The 16,343-nt window shown below is 47.0% G+C and overlaps 2 protein-coding genes across 20 annotated transcripts in view; one reads left to right on the top strand and one right to left on the bottom strand.

The window, feature by feature from the left end:
• Positions 1–2,650, bottom strand: part of INTS9 (integrator complex subunit 9) — a 66,576-nt gene extending 63,926 nt beyond the window's left edge. The window contains exon 1 of the mRNA XM_068678937.1: positions 2,580–2,650. Within this exon, the coding sequence (XP_068535038.1) occupies positions 2,580–2,588 (9 nt within the window). The 5' untranslated portion in view covers positions 2,589–2,650. The remainder of the gene's footprint in view (positions 1–2,579) is intronic.
• A 285-nt stretch (positions 2,651–2,935) lies between these two features.
• Positions 2,936–16,343, top strand: part of HMBOX1 (homeobox containing 1) — a 121,406-nt gene continuing 107,998 nt past the window's right edge. For 6 of the 19 annotated variants that reach the window (XM_068678935.1, XM_068678929.1, XM_068678928.1 and 3 more), the window contains exon 1: positions 2,937–3,269. The gene's annotated coding sequence lies outside the window, so the exon portion shown is untranslated. Of the gene's footprint in view, positions 3,270–3,386; positions 3,448–3,933; positions 4,002–4,905; positions 5,325–7,871; positions 7,894–16,343 lie in introns of those variants that run through there. The other 13 variants (XM_068678926.1, XM_068678934.1, XM_068678925.1 and 10 more) reach the window with 9 other exon arrangements.

Below are 16,343 nucleotides of genomic sequence, written 5' to 3'. Positions count from 1 at the left end.
GACTGCAACTGCTTGAATTAACAACTCCCAAGGAGAATATTCACATACATTCATCAAAAAGATGTTTTTAAATTATATTTAAATATTAAAACGCTACTAGCCCCCAAATATTAAATTAAGACTATCACTGGCTTTTGTTTTAAATTCATAAAGCCTTAATAATTAAGGAGCAACATTACATTTTTGCCTGCTATTACCAAAGTTTAAGAAAACCTTAAAATAGGAAGCTGGAAAAGAAGTGTGTACACATGTCCACCTGCTCAGGTGTCTCATTTGTGAATGCAAACCACACATGTGAAACTGGGTTCTCACCAGACCAGGACTTTGGCAACTGAAGCTATAAATCTAAGTAAAAAGAAGGAAAAAATAAAATCTAAACTATTTTTGTAGCTTTTCAACTACCAGTAATTTAAAAAGGCGATGAAATATCACCGCTTTTATCAGCAAAACACTTTCTTCCCTTTTTTTAAAGAATCACGAGTAAGATCGTGACCCTGACATCTACAAGCTAACTGGAAAATCTTCCTTTTTTCGTCTCTAAAAGCATCTAAAATAATCTATATCTGGGGCTGTCACACCATGGCAAATGGATTCCTGGGAGTCAATGGACTCTTTCTATCAGATTCACATAAAGCAACTGAAGAAAAAAAAGAAAAAAACAACTCATATATGCAATACAGCTATTTGCACATGTGACACTTCCAGGGCTGTGCCTCTGTTAGAATTATAGCTCAGGAATCCAAGGCATAGTGAATGCCTGCACTGTTACATCTCGATGTGCACTATAAGTGTGATATTTGATTACTTCTACCCAGTTCATAGCTGATAGTATTTAAAAAAGATCCAGAGACCCCAGTAAAAAACACTCCTGACCAGGCTAAATTGCAAGCCCTCTTTGCTCTTGGATTTATTCTCTTCCATTTTTTTTTTTCCCCTTACAACTAAAGCTAACATGCTAGGTGCCTTATCTCCTAATTAAAAATGATGAAAAAAGTCACAAAGCATATATAAAAAACTACCAAAACGCCCATCTCGGCTCACAACTTCCTTGGCGGGCCTTGTAAATGGGGTGAAAGTTTGGCAAAGGGCTGGAGATGAGGGGCTGAAGCCCTCGCAGCGAGAGCTTCTCAGCAGACATCTGGTTCACGTTGAGCGCTCGCCAGCCCAGAGCACTGCTGGTGATCTCATGGATGGCAAGGGGACAGAGAAAAGAGATGACGTCTCACGCTAGCAGCTCCAAAACATTCCACGTTTTGCAAGTTAAAGCCAGTGCTCAGAGTTGCAACTGCAGCCAACAAATACTGCAGCGCATCGCTCCGGTACTAATATCCCATGCTAGCAACTGGAGTCTGGATTCCCCTAGACCCCAGCACATTTGCAGTAGGAGGAGTCCAGCATTTTCACTGGATGTGGGATCAGGTCTGCAGGCTGCGACCTCTGCCTTGTTCGGAATTCAAACCAAACACATGAGAAAAGAGGATGACATAGCACCCAACTCCTCCCTCCTGCAGCCCTGAGACTCAGTCATAACTGCAGACAAAAGGCAGAATGATGAATCCAGTCTTAAAATCCTCACTCCCCAAATGCGTATGCAGGTCTAAAAAGTGTTGTAATAGAGCTGGCAGACAGCTCGCACGTCCACCCCACGCCCTTTCCATCTCTCTATCCCTACACAAGGCTCTAGACACATCAAAGTTCACATTTCCACTACAAACATCATTAAAAAGTGTCTGATTTAAAGTTTGCAATTTTCCCCTGAATTATGTCAGCCTCTGCGATCACATCCAGCAGCATTTTGTCCCACTGCTAGGGTTCACCCAGGCCAAGCCTGATGACGTGTGTATGATTACGGGGGATCAACCCTTCAGCCACCTGCCTGAGGAACTAATTTCACAGTTACACCACAGACAGGGAGTCACTGGAAGCCTCGAAACAAGCCCAAAATCCAAGCTTAGTTCTATGAAGCTTCCTCGTGACAAACCTCTCCATCTCACACCTAAGAGTTGAGGTTATGTTTAATAATAAGTGAGATGCATCAGTGTTATGCTCGGGTGTCCTGAGAGCTGCTCGGGCTTTCACCTCCTAAGAACTGCACCGCATTAATTTGCGACGAGGAAATCCTTCCTGGAAAACAAATTAGCAGCTGAATCCACATCTCTGGGAAAAATAAAGAGCTGAAAAGGGAGAGAAACAACACAGGCTGGGTACTTGTGGAAAAAACCTTCCCCTTAAAGCACCAGGGGGGAAACATTTAGGAGCACCCCCTTCGGAAGGGGTTCCCCGGGCAGGGAGCAGCCCTGGGATTTAGGAGGAGCAGGGTCAGGGGCACGGTGCTAGGGGCGAGCTGGTGCTTGGGGAGCAAGCCTGAGGCGACCACACGCGTGAGGGGCTGGGGGCCAGCCCCCCCTCACCCTCCTCCCCCTCATCTTCATCTCCTCCTCTTCCTCCCTCACCCCCATGCAGGGGGCCAACGCTTGAGACCCCCCCCAACCCCTTAACGTCCCCCCGTAGTCTATAACAACCATATAACGCACCCAAAACCCCCCAAATCCACCCCAAAATGCCCCCCCCCCGCTCACCAGCTTCATGCTTCGCCCGGCTCTATTTACGGGGACAATCCTGCCCCCACCTTCCTGCCCCCCCCCGCCTCGCCCGCGGAGCATCATGGGATTTGTAGTCCCACAGCCCGCAATGAGGTCATGGCCTCCCCTTCGTTATCCACCTCCCCCCCCCGAAGCATGCCGGGAGTTGTAGTCCACCCCGCTCCTCGCCCCCCGCTCTCCATTGGCGTGCCGAGCCGGCGGGGCACGCCGGGAGTTGTAGTCCCGGCGGCGCGGTTCCCCCCCGTCACCCTAGGGAGGGGGGAACTACAAGTCCCAGGGTCTCCCGGCGGCAGCAGGTGGGAGCCTGGATGTTGATATCAACATGGCGCTTGTCAGACAGACAAAGGCAGTCAGCCTGGTGTGATTGAGCCAAAAAAAAAAAAAAAAAGAGAAAAAAAAAAAAAAGACAGAAACCGAGAGGAGGAGGAGGAGGAGGAGGAGGGGAGCGAGACGGGGGAGGGGGCTTCTCGTCCCGGGGGGGGGGGCTGGGGAGAAGGGGGCGTCGGCAGCTGAGGGACCCCCCCCCCCCCTCTCTCGCTATTGTTCTCCTCCCCCCCCGGTCGTCTCTCCCCTCACGCCGGGGCGGGGGCGGGGGGCGGGGGGGGGCAGCCCCCCGGCGGCTGCCGTTAAATGGTGAGGTGGTGGAGGAGCCGCCGGCACCCGGAGGTGAGTGAGCGGGGAGGGGAGGGGGCGGGCTGTGAGGGGAGGGGGGGGGGGGGGGGGAGTGTGGGGAGGGTGATTTGGGGGAAGGGGGGGGGGTCTCTCCTCCCCCCCCCCCCTTTTTGCTGGTACCGCTCTGCCTGAGGGGGAGCTGCGCTGTGGGGAGAGCGCCTGGTAGTGAGGGGTATGTAGGGGGGGGCTTGGGGTTTTGGGGAGGGGGTTTAAGGGGCTTGGGGGGGGGTCCTGAGGAGGTGGGAGGGGGGGTTGTGGGGTTTTTGGGGGGGTTCTGAGGACTTGGGGGGGGTCTTGAGGTGTTTAGGGGCGTCCTGAGGGGGTCTGAAGGGGGGTTCTGAGGACTTGGGGAGGGGGGGGGTTGCGAGGAGCTGAGGGGGGATCTGAGGGCTTGAGGGGGGGGGCCTGAGGACCTGAGGGGGTCCTAAAGGGGTAGGGCGTGAGTCGGGGTAGCCCCACTCAGCCCCTTCAGCCCCCTCTCAGAGTTGCACCCCGGTTTGTGGGGGGGCTGCTTCGTTTCTCCGACCCCCCCCCCCTCCCAAGCAGCAGGAAGGTGCCCCCGGCTGGGTAGGCCCCCCCCGGGAAGGGAGGGGAGCTCCTCATTTTATTTTTATTAGTATTTTACCCCTCCCCACCACCACCACCACCTTCCCCTCCTTCCCTTCCCTTCCCTCCCCCGGGCGTGAGGGAGGACGAACTCGCGGCGGCGGAGTCCCCTCAGACTGGGTGGGTGCTGGCTGCCGCTCGCTTTATTATTATTATTATTATTAATTATTTTTGGGGTTGTTTTGGTGCTGTTGGCCGCTGAGTTTGGGGCTGGGCTGCTGCCGCCTCCCAGGCTGCGGTGGGGGCCCTCCTGTCCCCTTCCTTTCCTCTTGTCCCCCCCCCCTTTTTCCTTCTGTCCCCCCTTTCTCCCATTTGGGGTGCCTGAAGGGGCTCCAGGGGGCTCCTTCCTGGGGCTTTTGGGGTGGAAAAGGGGCTTCTGGAAGGCCCCCGATTGGGATTTCGATGTCACCCCCCTGGGGGGGGGGCTCCAGGGGGTTTTAGGGGGGGAGCTGGGCTGGGTCTGAAGGGCTTTGGCTGCTGGGGAGTTGAATGCCTGGGGAAGGAGGAGGGGGGACCCCGAGGGAAATCGTTCCCCAAATGTGTGCGGAGAGCTTGGGTGGGGTGTCACGGCTTGTTTGTTCGCTACTTCTCGGGAGGAGATGGGGGAGAGGAGCTTTGGTGCTTCTCTGCCTCTGCCCGGGGTCTTTTTTTTCCCTGAAGAACTGCGGCTTCGCCCCCAGGACCGGTCAGAGGAAGGGGTAGGGAACCCCGCTGACCCCTTCCCCTCGGTTTTTGGGGTTAAAACAACCCCAGACTTGTGTGTTTGGGGGCGCAGAATACCTCTGCGAGACAGGCTGAGCTGAGTTCTTCAAGCCCAGTTTTGTCTGATGGCTTTTTTTTGAGTTGTTCCAAGAGTGTCTCCTGGTATGTTTGCAGAGCACTTCTTTGCGAGCATTTTTTTTTTCCCCCCTTTGCAATAGGTCTGAGAAAAGCCTCGATCATGTGCGCCGTTTTTTTTTTTTCCCGGTCCCTTCTCGTTGGGGACAAAAACTGTTTTTTCTGGGGGTGGGGAGGGAAGAAGGAAGAGGAAATGAAGACTGTGAGCGTGTTTGCCGCTCGTCCGTGGCGTCGGGTTTATCTGAATTTGTTCTCGTGCTCGTGTAAGGTTGGGGGGAACAGATGAGTGGCTTTAAGGACGGAATGCCCGTGAACTGAAGCTGGAAGGATTTAAACTTTGTAAGGGAGGCAAGCGTGAAGCTGCTGGCCGGAGCAGATCTGACAGACGCTAGCGACGTGCCCCTGCTCCAAAACCAAACGGGGACGGAGGGAAAGGAAAAAAAAACAACAAAAACAACCTGCAATTTGCATGAAGGATAGCGTGTAAAATACGTAGTGCTGGAGAAAGGAACGGTGCTGTGCGGACGCTTGGTGGGCTTGCAAAAACCCTGAAGTGCCCGCTCGTGTCCCGTGATGTGACTAGCTCATTTCTGCAGGGCTCATCAGGTACAGGCTCTGCTTCCTTCCTGGGATGGTGCAGCTGGCATTTGATTTCCTCCATGGATGGGAGAGGAGGAGTCCTGTGCAGTTTTTTTCCCCGAGATGATTGCATTTTCTTTGGCCTTGCTGTACCCTGCCTCATTAGTAGGAACTGCATCTATATTTATTTACCATTATACCGCGTCCCTCGGGACGTCGGGTGTAGTTTGGAGTAGGTATATATGGATTTATCACTCTGAAGGGTTTTTTTTTTTTTTTTCCTCCCATCATGCTAGGGCCAAATCCTTCAACAGCGGAGATCAAACTTAATTTATTCCTGTGTTTCGCGTCTCCCTTTTTGCCATTTCTCTTCCAAATTGCCAAGAAAACATTTCTGACGTGCAGACGGGGGGAGGGAAGCAGGAGAGAAGTGGGAAACGGGTAGGATATTATAGGGCAGGGATGCGTTTATCTGCATGCTCTAGGAGCGCTGAGCTCAGTGAAAGAGCAGGGTTTGATATCTGGAAACTGGGCTTTGGGAACGCTCTTGTCCCTTATGTGATTATCCTGTAGCCCCGTGACAGCCACAACTTTTTCTGTAGGGTTGACAGAATTGCTCTGACGAGCCTGGGCATGAGGCTGGGAACAAGGAACTTGTGTTTCCCTCTCTTCCTCCTATCGTTCCTTTAGCACCAGTGCAAGCACCCGAACAGGCATCAGCATTTTTACTCCTGTGTCATCCAACTCGGCTCCGAGCAGGTCTAGACGACATCGTGGTATGCAGCCGGCCAGCTGTGGTGCAGGAATGCTCCCATAGGTGAACCTGCAGGCTTTTTCAAAGAGGGGTAAGGAAATCTGCAAGCAGATCCCGGGTGGATGAGGCCTGCTTATCTCTGCACCTACTTTATTGAGCAGTCAGGAGCAATTCCTTTCGATTTTGTTGACCTTTCTAGAAAACGTGTGTCTCTCCTGTAGTGCGAGCAGGTAGTTCCGAGGAATTAGGAACCAGAGTTTGCTGCAGAAAGCTTATTTCGGAGGCTGCTGTTTCTATGTGGGTCTTCGTGGTCTCTTTCAAAGGGATATTAAAAGTTTATGGGTGTCCAGTGTTTTGAGAGTTAAATTATTAGGAAGCAGTTACTTTATAGTGAAAATCTGTAAGTTTATGCGAGTGTCTGATGTGTTTTTTCGTGGTATCCAGAGCTGGGAAGATGATGGGGTTGTGGCATTTGCTTTTTGGTTTTGAATTTTATTTATAATAAGCCTGAATTTCCAGAATTGTTCTGCCATTAAGTTTTGGGACTGCGCTTTCTGAACGTCAGCGAGGCAGCAATGCAGTTTGGGTCTTCAGGGTATGGTGTTCGGGAGGGGAATGGCAAGAACTGATGGAACTAAAACTTGAGAGTGAAAAATCCTGCACTGTCTCTTTCATAAAAGGCATCTCTGAGGATGTTTGGTTGCGTGTGTTAGAGGATAAACAGATCTGCATGAACTGACAGCACGTTTGGCTCTGAAGAAAGCAACTTGTGCTTCACAGCGATTTCTGTGCTGAGCTTTCAGGGGCAGGACGGAATTTCACATGGCAGCTTTGGGATCTGTGGCAAATATTTTTCATCTTCTGCAAAGTTTAGGTTCAGAAATCAAGCGCTTGAAGGGATGCTGTCAACTTCAGGTTCCTACCGCAAAAGAGCGTGCCTTTGTTTCCCCTCCTGATGACTTTATGCAGCTCTGACACTTCTAAAGTCACTGAAGTCGATTTCCCTTCGCACTGATTTTAATGGAGCAGGCATTGGATCTGCGTGCAGGTCCTCGTGGGATTGCCCCTTTAATTATACCTATGCTGATAATATTATCTTGTGGATTATCAACGAAGCGAGACCAATGTCATGATTATAGTGGGATTTTTAGGAGATAATGAGGAGAAATAGATTTGATTTTTGGTTAACTCATATCCCTAAAGCTGTTCTTTGTATATTAGATCACTACCAAACTGTAGCTTAGCGTTCAGATATTCCTGTATTGCATAAAGCTCCCTCCTAAAATGCACCGAGATGAGGGCAGCTGGCTGGCCAAGTATACTGAGAGTTTGTGTTTGAACACTCAGCCACGCAAACTGGTTGAATGTTAGCTATGAATGCAATTTCCAGCACAAATGCGAAAGGTAAGTGTTTGGACAAGTGCTTTTAATTTGGGAAACAAAGCGAGCAGGAATAACAGGATATGAAAAGAAAGTGTTATTTTTCATTTCGCAGGTGGCAAACTAAGGTGCAGAGGGATTAACTTGCTCAGGTTCCTCCACGGAGTCGGCGGCAGAGCTGGGAATCGCTCTGTGATCGGCAGAGTTTGTCAGGGCTCTAATCAGAGTTTTTCTTCCTCCCCCCGTTAATTGGCTCACTTCCACTTTTTAAAAATAACATCTAGAGATTATTTTTCTTTCTTCCAGTTTCCAACTTTATAGCCCAAAGTGTTTTTTTTTTTTTCTTTTTCAGTTGAGCCTTGAAAGTGCAGGGTTGGAAAGCTTCCTCTGAGCAGCACCTCCCTGACATATGATACTATCTCGAAGCAGCCTCTGACAAGTGAACCCTCTCATTGAAATCATGTGAGGAATTTTCTTACTCAACACTGAAGATCTTCTGGGGGAAAGGAGGTTGCAAACTATTAGCTATGTGGTCTTCATTGCGAGCTGGCACAAAAAATGCTCTTATGTATTGAGGCAGTCATGTGGTCCACCGAAAGGAGCCGAGAGTTGCTGCCCAACTGAAAATTTCATCTTGCAACTCTGAGAAACAGCTATTTTTTTTGCGTTGTCCCTGCTGAAAAGAGAGCTAGGAGCTTGAGATCTGGTCTTTTTGAAAAATGGCATTGTTTGGTTTCCTTCCCGCTCACCTGTGACCGTAAAAGCAGCTAGAGAAGCTTCTCTGATAGATAACATTAAAAAAAAATGGGTATTGTGTTTGGGATGCCTCTGTTCGGTGCCGTTTCGGGTTGACCAAAAAGGTCGTTGTTCATGCAGGCTTCCTGCATAATGTGCTGCTGAGCAAAGTGCTCGTTTCACAGTTATGAAACTGCTGCTATCACAATTACTGCATCGTAAAGCCTAACCTAATCAGAAGTGATCGATTTATGGCCGCAACTTGTGTGGTGCGCTGGTGGAGTCGGGCTCTGATGTTTCAGATTGATTCATTACGGCTGAGCCACTGTCCTTCTCCTTTACTACTCAGTGATAAAATAATACTTTGTACCTTCATTTGTAAATCTTTTAGTGCTTTACAGGGCTATCAGGGTTTTAAAAATAGAGAAACTGAGGCACGAGGGCCAAGTGACTCACTCAAGGTCAGATAGTGAGCAAGTGCCAGTTGTACACAGCTCCCTCTGTTCCCCACCTATTGCACGCTTCCACCTGGGCTATATTAACGCGTTAACCATACACAGGATTTATGGCCTGGTCTTCTAATGTGCTCAGTAAGAACACCTGAGTCAATGGGATGGTTTGGACGCTGATGGGAGGATTTCCCATGTGCCGTTGACTTCTGTGGTTTGACACTTGTCATCCTCGTTTATTCTCTTAAGTTTATTGCTTTAAGAAGGGGGAAAATATCAGACCAGAACTACCGCTGGGATACATTTTCTCCAAAAGCTCCTTTTTCTTGCATTGCTTTTCTTCTGCTTTAATAGGAGTTTTTCAGTGTTGGACTTCAGATCTGTCTCAGGGATGCCCACGCACCCTTGCTCCAGTTGTGATTCAGCACCGTGATAACCGAGACACCAAAAGGTTGAACAGTGACTGTTTTGATGTGCCCTTTTTAATTTTACAAATTAAACCAAGTACTCTAGGGCAGGTTACTCTACTTGGCTGTGTGCAGATTTCCCTTTCCCAGTTCTTAATCAAAGCTGCATGCCGAGTCTGAAGTTGGGCTGCTCTTCAAACTGGGAACTGCTGGAGGGGAGCGCTTCTGACCGAGCGTATTCTGCTTTATCTTTCCGGCACAGGCACCCAGAATGGAGGGAAGGGCAGTTAACTCTTTCTCCTACAGAGTTCCTGCATGAATGTTTGCTTCAGCATTTCACGGTGGTTTTAGTGCCTGAAACGTGCCAGCAAGCATAGCCCTTCGTCAGGTTTTACCTACGTACATGCACGGAAAGACTTCTGCATGTGGCTTGACAGAGACCTAGCCTTGTGTGTGTGTCTGCAGCAAGCTGGCAAGCTCCTGCTTACCTGATGGGATGAGTGGTGTTTTCAGATCTACCCAAGAACCTTGTGCAGCTGGAGGAAAGCAGATTTTATTACCTGCTTCATATGTGGAGGGGGCGTTCTTTTGTTCTCTGTAAGTGCAAGGGGTCTGTGTAGGCTAGATCAAGTTCATAGGAATCCTATTCACTGCTGTGGTGGTAGATGAGGCATTAATATTGGGCTAAGGAAGTAATTTGCAAGCCAGGCATGCAGAATATATTAATTAATGTTTGGTTCTGAATGCCCCCAGCTGAATCCTGCTTGTGTTGGTTTCCTCCCCGCTTTTTAACTTTGTATTTAAGAAGCCCTGTTTTCTTTTCACTTTCTTAAAACACGCCACTGACCCCTGAGTTGGTCAATAAAACAGCTCCTGCTGCTGAAACAATACTGTGGGCTGTTTTTCAGCGAGCATTGTGAACGGCCAGTTTTATTCTTCTGATAAGCCTATGTCCTATCAATTAGGAAGTGTAGCTTATAGTCATTTCCTGCATTTTGAACTGCCCATTTCTTACGAGCTCTGAAGCAAGCCCTGAATCTGCTTTTTGTTCTTCAGTGGTACTGTAGTACTAATGGAAGCAGAAAGCATTTAGTTAGTTCATAAAATACAAGCGCTGTTTCTCCTTGGATATTTATTCTGACCTTTATTTTGGACACTTTTCTCTGCCATGATCAGATTCTCTGATTACAATGTCAGCTTTCACTAGCAATCTCTTTGTGATTTAACTGGCAGGGCTCTGGAGTTTGAGCAACTGGGATGCAGCAGCTCTGACGTGTAAGTAGCACGCCAGTGTTGAAAAGGAAAGTTCTTCCTGGCAGGGAGCTCTCACTGGGCTCTCATTCCTAGGCTCTGCCATAAGTCTTATTTTATGACCCAGGGCAAACTTCTTGACTTGCCTACGTACCAGCATGCAATATGAATATAATCCTTTCAGGGCTGTTGAGATGTTTTCATGTTTGTAAAGTATTTGAGGATTCTTGGCCGGGTGTTAGTGCGTGCTGCTCTCGATAGCATAAACACGAATACCATAAGTGTATTTACACAGAGGAAGAACGTGTTATTTAAGCTAATGCTAACTTTTTTTCGTGCCACAGATGGGAGAGGTAAGTAGTTCATCACCAGTTTTCTCAGCTAAGTTGTATTATGCATTGTTTCCAGACGCCATGCTCATTTTTTCTCCGGCTGTTTGCATTTCATGGGGGCTCCGTCTGCTCGGTGGAGCAGTGCTGTGTAGCGATAAGAACAGCAATCTGAGAAAGAGGGAACTTGCTGAACTTGAAACTTATTCCTCCCTCTTTAATTTCCTCATCCATAGAAGTAGAATGATGTTAACATATTGGAGGTTCATAAAATTTAAGGCGAGAACAGGCAATTAAATCGCCCTGTCTGATATGTTTTATATGCTTTATATCACGAGTCTTTAAATTTTAATCATTTACTCTGAAACTGAGACCAGTAACTGATGTTTGGCTAAAAACAATTTGAAAGCTTTCCAGCCTCGAGTGTCCGTGATTGGTAATTTCAGCCTCATCACTTCTGGTAGTTTGTGCCATCTCACTGTTAAAAGTAAGTGGCTGGTTTCTAATTTGAATTCGTCTAACTTCTGCCGCTGGTTCTTGTTACGACTTTCCTGACAAGATTAGAGCCCTTTAGTATCCCCTACTTTCTTGCCATGGAGGTACTTACACTCTGTAATCGAGTTACTCGATTGATAAGGAAGCAGAGTTGAGCTTTTAAGTCTCACTCTGAGGCATTTTCTCCAGCACTCAGATCATCCGGTGATTCTTCATGGTCTCCATTTATTTTTAACATCGTGGAAACCAAAAATGGTAAATGTTCCAGCCTGCATCTTATCCGTGCTGACTACCGAGGTGCGATGACCTCTTTTGCTCTGCAGCTCTTTAAGAGGTCCGTGGTACCCCTTTTGCATAGGGAAATCCTCTTCGTGAGCCTGCTCTCACATTGAGGCTCTTCCTAGTGAAGTCTGCCCCTTGGTAGCTGTGGTTTGCATTTCTTAGATTATAAATTTGTTTTCAGCTGTGTTTTGTTTTCCGGAGCTCAGTGAAGTCAGATTTTCAGACTCCTTTTGCTGCCCTCTCCGCACAATAATGTGCTGTTCCAATAGTCGTGGTGTCAGTCACAGACTTTTATCTGCAGCGATAAAAATGTTGAACTGCATCAGACCTTAAATTTAGTGACAAAAAAAAAAAATTAGCATGATGCAATACCAGGAAGTAGATTAAGAACTGGCTAACTGACAGCTCTCAGAAAGCACCAGTCGATACGGAGCAGCCGAGGTGGATTTCCACTCCAACCAAGGTACGCCCTGTGCCTGTACTGTCCCCTGCTAGCCTACATTTGTAATCTCAGAGAAAGAAGGTAGCCCTTCATCAATATATTTTCCCATTAAAACATGTCGACTGGCACTACTGGTGCCCCTGTTCTCTAATTCTTTGCTGGGATAATCTCGTTTTCTGTTGGTTTGCCTGGACTGATGCTCAGCTGACTGCCATAGGGCTCTGGATTTGCTCCATCCCCTTTTTGAGCACTAGCATGACACGAACATCCACCCAGCATGGATCCAGAGTCCCTCGGTTAATAAAGGAGAAAAGCCCTACAAGACTGCAAAAAGCCCTCTTCAGTGCTTGTTTTCTAGCTGATTTAAAATAGTTCCCTCTTAAAGGATTTGCTGGAAATCATCTCCCATTACTGATAATTCGAAGGTAGTTCGTGTGACGAAAATCTGTTGCCCCAATCTAGTGGAGAACTGCTCCCAGTTCTTCCATTAGGAAGTTTCTGGTTTTTAAGGTATTTATATAAACTTCTAGGTCTTCAGTCTTGCGCTTTGGTTGGTAAGAGGAAGATCTTAAGGTGGTTTATTGCTGAATGTCTGCAAGCACAACGCTTTAGGGGAGGCTGCGGTGTATCTGCTGGCAGATTGCACAGCACCGTGGAAGTGAGGACCTTCCTAACCTCTACAAGTGGCTACTTGGGGCAACACTTGTGAATTATCCTTCGGTTCGTTCCACGGGCATAATCCTGATAAATATTGCTGTCAGTCCTCTGGCACACTCAGGTAAATGCTTTTATTCATAGCAACTCACCTTCTCACTTGCTGGCTGTTCCCTTGAATTTCCCTTTTCATTTCCCAAACTGATTCTTCACTCCCTCCATGTAGCAGCAGGACTCAGCAGCATATGTGGATGTTTTTCTCTTAGGCAGTATTTATTGTGTTGCTTTTTAGGGTCCTGAAACCAAACCTGCTTTAAATGCCTTTGTCTATGAGAAATGATGTAGTTTAGTGTTTTGGTTTTTGTTTAAGGTAGGTGTTTGAAAGGATTTGCTCCATGAGAAAGTGCCTGTTTTGAAACCTGCAAATTCCAGTCAGATAAAACACAGAGGGGTCAGGCGTGTATCTGAGGTTTGGGACGTCTGCTTCCTTTCTGGCTATCGAGTGGGAAACCTGCCAGAGAGATAGGCTTAGAAAAAAAGATTTGGAAGGGGGAAGAAAGGGAACAGAACCGAGGCAGAGGATTTGGGAGGCTGGAAAAGGTACTGTGGAAAAAGGGAAAAAAATGCTGTTTCTGCTGCCCGAAATCTGAGGTGTGGCACTGTGGATGTCGAAGACAAATAACACAGGCTCCGAAATGTATGCTGTTTAGTTGGACATAAATATTTCTTACAGTGCGAGCCTCTGAGCTCAGCCAATGGCTTTCCTGCCTCCTAGCTAAATCGGTATCTGATTTTTCTGTTCCTCTGCTGTCTTCTTGCAGGAGTTGTTTATTGACTGAAATTGTTTCCATATGGCTGCAATGTAGAGCTTGATTACATTAAACGTGGTGCTTTCCTGTGGCATTGCAGTGCTATGGGAAGCTCATCTCTTTCCTCTCCTTCCAACCTCCCCTTCCTCTGTAAAAATTTTGGCTTTGGCACGTGTAATTTGTTTAGGTATTACCCCCCCTGCCCCGAGGCTCCTATAACTGGAAAACTGGGATCCAGTTTTTTAGGCCTTCATATTTGATTGCTTACGTGGGTTAAGCCTGCTCATAAATCGCTGATAAAATACTTGAGATGAAGATTAGAGTGACGTGATTGCAGTTGGAGAGCGCTGCTGGAGCTGGGGCCCCAAGGTGCTGAGCACGGTACATGCACGCAGGCAGGAGATAGCTCTTCACCTCCGCAGAGCTTGCTGCCCATCAAGACATCCATTTAGATTGTGGCTGTTTACCCTGATCGTCAGCTTAAATACAGCTCCAAGGTGTTAAAATTCCTCTGCTCGGACACTCCGGGACCCTGAAGGGCCAAATTCGCCGCTTATCTGGAGCCTGGAAGCTATGCCTAGTTTGCAGAGAACAGATCCAGATCCGTTTAATAGCAAGCGGATGCATCTAGCTTTGATAAGCGTAAAAGTAGATTGTTGGTTAAGTTAGCTCATAAAACGGCAGTGAAGCATCTCCACCCTCTCTTTGGAATTGCATCTGCTCTCTTTTAAACTTGTGTTTGTAACCTGGATTCAAGAATTGTCTTTTTAATACAATTTTTTAAAATTTAAAATAGGTTAGTTTATATATGTTTAAGGTATTTATATAACTGACGTCTAATGCAGTGCCCACACTTCTTGTGGCGGATTTGAACAGAATCTAGGCAGCGTATTTGTACCTCCAGGATCTCAAATGAAACCAAACCAGCAGAGTGATGGTGTAGTCACTGCTGGCTGAGCATGTGGAACCAGACAGAAGGAAGAGTAAGGCACCTTCTGACAGTGCAGAGACAATATTTTCCTCATTTCAGTATATCCAGATAAGTCGTCTGTGAACTGAACTAATTCAGATCCCAAATGGTTTTGTAGATGCAGAAATGCTTGTTTCCCTAGCCTAACATAAGGGACAGTGTGGAATGGATTCACTAATACAAAAATCTTTCAGTGGAGGACACAGCAAGGTTCAATGCACTTAATAAAGATAATTCATTTGTTTTCGCTAAATCATTTTTTAAATGCAGACCATGTTTCCATACCCTCTTTATGCGTCCAGCACGTAAGATGTACCATTCAAGATGATTAAAGCTGTAATATATAAAAGCTAGCATTTTTCAAATAGTTTTATAAACAACCTGGCTAATGACCAGCAGTCCCAACTGAGGTGCAGGTACGCTGTTCTCAGGCATTTGCTGTGCTGGAGTGTGAAGTTATTTCCAGTCTTCTCAATTCAATTCAGTGTAAAAAATGCAGGTTTCAGGGGGAGAAACTCCTCTTTCTCTACAAATAGAGGATCTGGTTGCTTCTTGGGTGGGATAGGGCACGCAGTGTCAGATGTCTGGGGCAGATTGAAGCCACAAGTGATTTCGATGGGCCTCATAATTTGCAAGTGTTTGACTGGCGAGCTGACAGGAGGGCAGTGACCAGGAAGCAGTGGTGGCCATCTCCTCTGCCTCTCCTCTTCCTTGAAGGACTCAGCACCTCGCTGCAGCTGGGATATTACAAGTCTTAGAGCTGTGATGAGATGGAGCTGCCTCCCTTCTGCCCACGCTGAGGACCCTCGCTTAAGAAAGGTGGATTTAAAGCCTTTGATTCTCCTTTATGTTGTCTGTTTTCTACTTCAGATGGCTCCCTGTCCATCATGCTGGGTTTTGTGGATCCCTTTATCGATGGCTTGTGCACATTGTGAGGAAAGTACTTTTTCTGCCAGGCTGGGGATCCTCCAGCCATGGCAGGATGCCTACAAATCCTGATTTTTCTTGAAGATCTTTTTTACTCCATATTTTGCAAAACAGTGTGGGAAAAGCAGTTTTTTTTTTTTTTTTTTTTTTAAATCCTTCATGAAATGCACAGGTTACATGGCAGCAGAAATGAAGTATAAGGAGTGTTTAGTTTCCAGTGTTGCCATCTTCATGCAAAGGAGAAGCAAAAGCTGAAGTGTGACTGTCCCTGACCTTGCCTGTCTTACTTGCACATCAGGGCTGTGTTCTGCCTTTTAGCTTGTGGACAACCAGCTAACAGCAACATAAAGCTTTACCTCTTTAAGCCCTCCAAAGCTGCCATCACGGAGCTCTCCTTTACACTATCAAAATTTTTATTAGTTTACTACTTACTTTTCCTGTCATTTTTCAGACCTATTAAAACAGTGAATTGATGAAGGCTCTCGTGTGTTTTATGTGAGCTCACAGGTCTGAGTGTGGAATAAAACTAGTGCTGAATATCTGTAACTTCCATTGTATTTCAGTGTTTTTTTTTTTAGGGGTGAGTCCTTAAAACAAGATATAATGAGTGTTAGAGGCAGGGGTAATGCTCTCTGGTTTTCACGAGGACTGAACTGGAATTATGTTGAGGAAATTTCCTTTTTTAATTAACAGGCAAGCAGAGTTCTAGGTCCTTTCATACTTAATTCTCCACTATTTGCTTTTTGACAGCCTTTTGCTGTCTCCTTTCCAGAAGAGCCACTGAGACTTCCTCCAGTTATTTGATGAGACAATTTCCTATGTGCGGCCTTCCTCCTGCCCTTCGTGGTAGTGGTGGCTTGGATCACCAGCACTTCTGGTCTTCTTGCCTACCCTCAAAGTCCCTAACGCCGGCCTTCTCATTAACAGCATGTGTTAAATGTCCCCCATTTACTGACTGAGCAGAACAATCCTTCAGATTTCTGAGAAGAGACTGCAGGCTTAGGGCCTTGCTTTCTTTGCAGTACTATAAGCACGTTTTGTCTGCAAATGTAATTTTTTTCATAAATATTAAAGGAAGGGGTCATGGGTGGTGACTTCTGAGGTGTGATTGTGTGACAGTGCTTTGTCCCAAACCCTCCTGTGTTGTTTTGGGTGAGCTGGG

This window comes from Anas acuta, chromosome 3 (genome assembly GCF_963932015.1).
Source record: "Anas acuta chromosome 3, bAnaAcu1.1, whole genome shotgun sequence".
In the NCBI taxonomy this organism is placed as follows: domain Eukaryota; kingdom Metazoa; phylum Chordata; class Aves; order Anseriformes; family Anatidae; genus Anas; species Anas acuta.
Note: the sequence above shows the minus strand (reverse complement) of the source record. Positions and strands in the feature narration are given on the sequence as shown.